The sequence below is a fragment of the Rhineura floridana genome, chromosome 17, assembly GCF_030035675.1.
Source record: "Rhineura floridana isolate rRhiFlo1 chromosome 17, rRhiFlo1.hap2, whole genome shotgun sequence".
NCBI classification, from domain to species: Eukaryota; Metazoa; Chordata; class Lepidosauria; order Squamata; family Rhineuridae; genus Rhineura; species Rhineura floridana.
The window spans coordinates 28,273,981-28,279,389 of NC_084496.1; the positions used below are offsets into that span (position 1 = coordinate 28,273,981).

The 5,409-nt window shown below is 47.3% G+C and overlaps 1 protein-coding gene across 1 annotated transcript; it reads right to left on the reverse strand.

Annotated features, from left to right (window-relative positions):
* Window positions 1-1,242: 1,242 nt before the first annotated feature.
* LOC133372087 (QRFP-like peptide receptor) lies at window positions 1,243-2,496 on the reverse strand. Its single transcript, XM_061600320.1, has one exon. The coding sequence runs from the start codon at window positions 2,494-2,496 to the stop codon at window positions 1,243-1,245; it is 1,254 nt and encodes a 417-aa protein (XP_061456304.1).
* Window positions 2,497-5,409: the final 2,913 nt, after the last annotated feature.

Below are 5,409 nucleotides of genomic sequence, written 5' to 3' on the forward strand. Positions count from 1 at the left end.
CTTACTGCTGATGGTGCAAATAGAAAATGGAGGGAAAAATATAATCTTTACCATGAAGTTATGCTCCCGTGTTGATAAGCCCATAGTCTCCCGATTCAGTTCTTCCTGGAGAACTGAACCATGGTTGAAATTCCAGATGCAGAGGTGGGATTGTCAGTTTTACTCCACCCGATGCAGTCATTTCACAAGCAAGCTATGTTTGATGGCGCCTTTTTTTTGTCTCTCCGTGCCCCTTGTCTCTTGAACGAGGGCTGCTGGCAGTCAGGGATCCAGCACGTTACCATAGTTGCTCCACCAATGCTCCATTTTCAGGGATGGCAGGCTCAGCTGCTTTTCCTGGATGCGACCTAGGCTGCAGTTCCAGTCTGCCTGAGTGCTCTGTTAGCTGACCCTAATGACCCCAATGACCAATCCCTGTGCTAGAGAGCACATCAGTGGAATCCATCCATCCATCACCCGTTCTGGCCAGCAGATAAAGGAGTCCTGCCTTCCTTTCCTTCTGAAGTGAAGCTGTGCTGACTTTGGGGTGATTGTACTCTAAAAATATGAAGAGCACTACGTTGGGGAAATCTGCCCTAGAGAGTGAAGGTGTAACCATGGGTCCTGAGTTTGAAAAGCCTGAAAACTTCTAGTCTGGGGGGCCCATTGCACCCCTTCGAGCTCTCTAGACAGGAAACAAGCTTCTGGTTCAAAGTTGCTCAACGTACTGACAGTCGGCTCCAGCCAGGATGAGGAATTTATTGTCTTGTTGATCCCAAGGAAAGAGCTCCCCCTCTTCCCCTGTTGGTGATGATGTTGACTAATGATGCAGTCATGCCATCCCCGCTTCCTGTTCTTTTTCTCCTTTTGGAGAGCAATGTTTGCTAGCTTCTTCTGCCTCTTTGAAAATATGAGATTCAGAGACAGCCTAGACAAGGAATACAAAGGCCAGTTCCATCTGTCGCTGAAGCAGCTTTCTTCAACCTGGTGCCCTATAGCTGTTTTGGACGACATCATCCCTGACCACTGGCCATGCTGGATAGTGCTGATAGGAGTCCAAAACATCTGGAGATCTTCAAGTTGGGGGAAAACCTCTTAAATGTAAAAACAATGGCTCCACTCTCATTTTGCTCTCTGTGGCACAGAAGGTGTATTGAGAGAGAAAGAGAGAGAGAGAGAGAGAGAGAGAGAGAGAGAGAGGGAGGGAGGGAGGGAGGGAGGGAGGGAGGGGAAGTGAAATTTTGATACAGTCTCAGGACTGTCTTACACCTGGGTCCTTGGACTGCACCTCTTCTGATGGCTCTTTTCAATTGCCACAATACGGTTGGGCTCTTTGTTTGTGGAGCCCCTATAGGAGAGCAGCTCAGGAACAGAGGAGGGCAAGCTCTTTTCAGAGAGAGAGAGGCTGAGAAGAGAGACCATCTTCTTGTGGTACCTGCTCTTCATTTCCTTGGCTGACCTGTAGAGGTTGCCAACAAAGCAGTAGCAGATAGGATTGAGGCTGGAGTTGGTGAGGCTGAGCCACTGAGCAAATGGCCGGAGCTGCAGGACCCAGGAAGATGGAGCCACATCCTGCAAGGACTTGGGAATATTGAACTCAATCCAGATGTCCATCATGTAAATTGGCAGCCAGGAGATGGCAAAGAGCAGGACTAAAGCCACCACCATTTGGGCCACCTTCTTGCGAATCTTCAGCCTGGAAGGTGGCACGCTTTGGTTCAAAGTGCTGCAGTCCTTCAGTGGCCTGGTGGGGCTCCAGAGCCTATGGACAGTCAAACAGCAAATGACCACATTGAAGGAGACTGGCAGGCAGTAGAGAGCACAGAAGAGGAGGAAACTGTAGGCTTGCTTGACCCTCTCCTGTGGCCATATTTCCCTGCAGATGGGAAACACCAGTGGAAGGCCTGCTTTCACTCCAATCTCATCTCTTTTGTTAATAAATATAAGGGGCAAACACATCCCTGAGGACAAGACCCAGACCACCAGAATGGTGCTCAAAATCTTCCTGTGGGTGAAAAAGGACCTGGCATTGAGTGGGTTGTGCACACTGTAATACCGGTTCAAGCTGATAACTGTAAGGCTGAGGACGCTGGCTGAGACGGACACTGCCTGGATGAAAGGCACAGCCCTGCACAAGAAGTCCCCATAGACCCAGGCTTTGTAAATCAAATTGCCTGCAGTGATGGGCATGCAGATACAAACCACCATCAGGTCACAGATGGCCAAGTTGATCAGGAGGCTCCTGGTGGCACTGAGGCTGGGCACCTGCCTGCTACGCTTCCTGGTGAGCATCCTGAGTGACATGACGTTGCCAACAAAGCCCACCAAAAATGACACCAGGTACATGATGGTGAGGCTGATGGTGACAGGGTCCTTGTCAAACAGGAAGAGCAGCTTCACCAGCTCCTCCCAGCCCAAGTCCTGGCTCCCATTTAATTGTCGCGGCAAGGACAGGTTCTCCGATTCCCAGAGTTCCAGTGGGCTCTTGATCTCTGAGAGACTGAAGGAGGCATTCATTGCTCTTCCTTATATCTGTCACATGGATGCATTGAAAATACCCAGCCTGTGTGTCGGCGAAGAGTCTCCTTCCCCACTGCAAGACTCCAGGTAAACCCAGCAAGTTCAGAGGGAGCGATTTAAATCTGAAAAAAAAAAAGAATTGAAGAATAAATGGTCAAATCATTGTGTCCGCTCAGGTGTGGGGAGCCTGGGGCTCTCCCGTTGTTGCTGAACTACAACTCCCATTATCCCTGGCCATTGGCCACTCTTGTGCGGGCTGATGGGAGTTGTAGTTCAGCAACATCTGCAGCTGAAGTATTTTTGAATGGTCCTAAATCAGTTAACAAAGAGTGTTGTATATCCTGAAAAATGTAGAATGGTGACATTTTGGGAAGCTAGGAAAATAGGGTGCTTCCTTTGACCCGTTTGGACCAATATAGGAAGCTGCCCTGAGTCAGACCATTGGCCCATCTCCATATGGTCTCACTGGCAGAGGCTTCCCAGGGTTTCAGAGAGGGAGTCTCTCCCAGCTCTACCTAGACATGCTGGGCTTTGATCCTGAGATCTTCGGCATGCAAAACAGATGCCCTACACGGAGCTAAGGCTCTTCTCCCGCCCACCTCAGTATTTTCTCTTCTGAATGGCAGAGACTTTCTGGGGTCTCAGGGTCCCATCACTGCTACTTGATCCTTCTAATTGGAGATGCCAGGGACTGAGCCTGTGACTTCCGCCTGTGACGCATGTGCCCTGGCATGGAGCTATGGTCCCTTTGTCCCATGCTGCACACCTGGGACTGATGAAATCCTGAAGAATTTAAGAATGTTCATCCTTCATATCAACCTTTGACAACACTGTCTTTCAATCCGTTCTAAAATCCCACCAGGCACAAAAATGAATGAAGTAACGAACCTCCTCAAACCATCAACAGGTTGCTGCCACCTAAAAGTCCAGTGGGAGCCAAATTTCAAGTGCCGTTAATTTCAGACCTCATTGATTTTAGTGGGAAAATCAAGCAAATTCCTGAAGCCATTCCCACTAAATTTTGGGACTTGAAAGGACTGAATTTTGGCTAGAATATGATTTAAATCTATAATGTTCCCTCGTCCCTCCAATCAAGTTCCAGGATAACTATGCAAAAAAAGAATGCTTTCACACATCACATAAACCCCCATGTGTGCTCTTTATACACATGTGGACATTTAGTCATTCATTTTTAAAAGTACCTAATATTGCTCTAGATTCTTGCAGTCAAACTGAGGCAATGAAGTCTTCTAAAATGGAATGTGCATTCTTGTAGAAGCAACTTAAAAAAGAAGCAAACATAATCATAATGTCATTGGTGAAAATGCCATAGGATTCTGGAGGCTAACCTGGCAATAGAAAAGAGGTATTATTTACAATGCCCAAATGTGGCTGAAGTTAGCTTTTCATTTTATCAATTTGTGCTAGCATTTAGGTGCCAAGCAAACAACTACCACTCCTTAATTGAGATACCAGGAAAAACAATTAACATTACTTTGCTAGCATTTAGATACCAGGTTAAAATCTGTCCTAGTTACTTAAATTCAGGTGCCAGGTGAAAACTTGTTTTCCCCCCTCACCATTTAGTGATTGACTAATCTAAACAATGCTGCTATTGATTATGTTAGTTTAAAGGTGAATAAGAGGTGACATGATAAAAGTGTGCAAAAATATGCATGGCATGGAGAAAGTGGATACAGAAAAGTTTTTCTCCCTCTCTCATAATACTTGAATTCAAGGATATCCAATGAAACTGAATGCTGGAAGATTCAGGATAGACAAAAAGAAGAAGTACTTCATGCAGTGCATTAATAAACTATGGAATTTGCTCCCACAGGAGGCAGTGATGGCCACCAACTTGGATAGCTCTAAAAGAGGATTAGACAAATTTATGGAGGAGGTGGCTATCGATGGCTCCTAGCCATGATGTCTGTGCTCTGCCTCCCTTGGCAGAGGCAGGATGCTTCCAGTTGCTGGAAGCCACAGGAGGGGAGAGTGCTCTTTACTCTCAGATCCTGCTTGCAGGCTTCCCTTTGGAGCATCTGGCTGACCCGTGAGAACAGGATGCTGGACTAGATTGGCCAGAATGGCTCTTCATACGTTCTTATGGGCACCCACCTCCACCACCCACTCCTGCTACCCTCCTGAAGAGGCACTTCATTGTCCCTCTTTCTGTTCACACTTTGAAGCCACCTGCCCAGACGGTGTCTTGGCTATGCGCTATCTCTGCAGTCAGAGGCAGCATGCTTCTGAATACCAGCTGCTGGAAACTGCAGGATGGGAGAGTGCTGTTGTGGTCAGGTCCTGCTTGTGGGCTTCCCAGAGGTGTTAGGTGGGCCACCTTGAGACCAGGATGCTGGACTAGATGGGCCGGAAGCCTGATCCATCAGACTCGTCTTCTGTTCTTACATTATGTGGGTTTGACGGTTATTTCTCCGCTGAAGCTTTCGTGCTAACATTTACTTAATTTGATGTTGCAAACCACCTTGCAGTTATAAGATGGGGCAGAAACATTTTAAATAAGCCTGCAGGGCTATGGACACTTACTTAAGGGTAAGCCCCATTGAATGCAATGGTACTTACTTCTGGGTAAATGTGCACAGGACTGCATTGTAAATAAATATTCTTGACAGTAACTCAGTGGTACTGCTGCAGTGAGGAAGATTTAGGCGGTGATGCTAGTCACATTTAACTTGGAATAAATATCACTGAACTCAGGAAAGCTTTTGCACCCTCTTTTCCCCTCTCTGTGGATTCCATATGATGTGGGTGCAAGGAGGACCCCTCCCAACTACAATAAAGAGTCCTCTTCAGGGGAAGGGCTGTAGCCCAGTGGCAGAGCAGCTGCTGTGCATGCGTAAGATCCCAAGTTCAAACCCTGGCATCTCCAGGTAAAGTTGGGCTAGACTC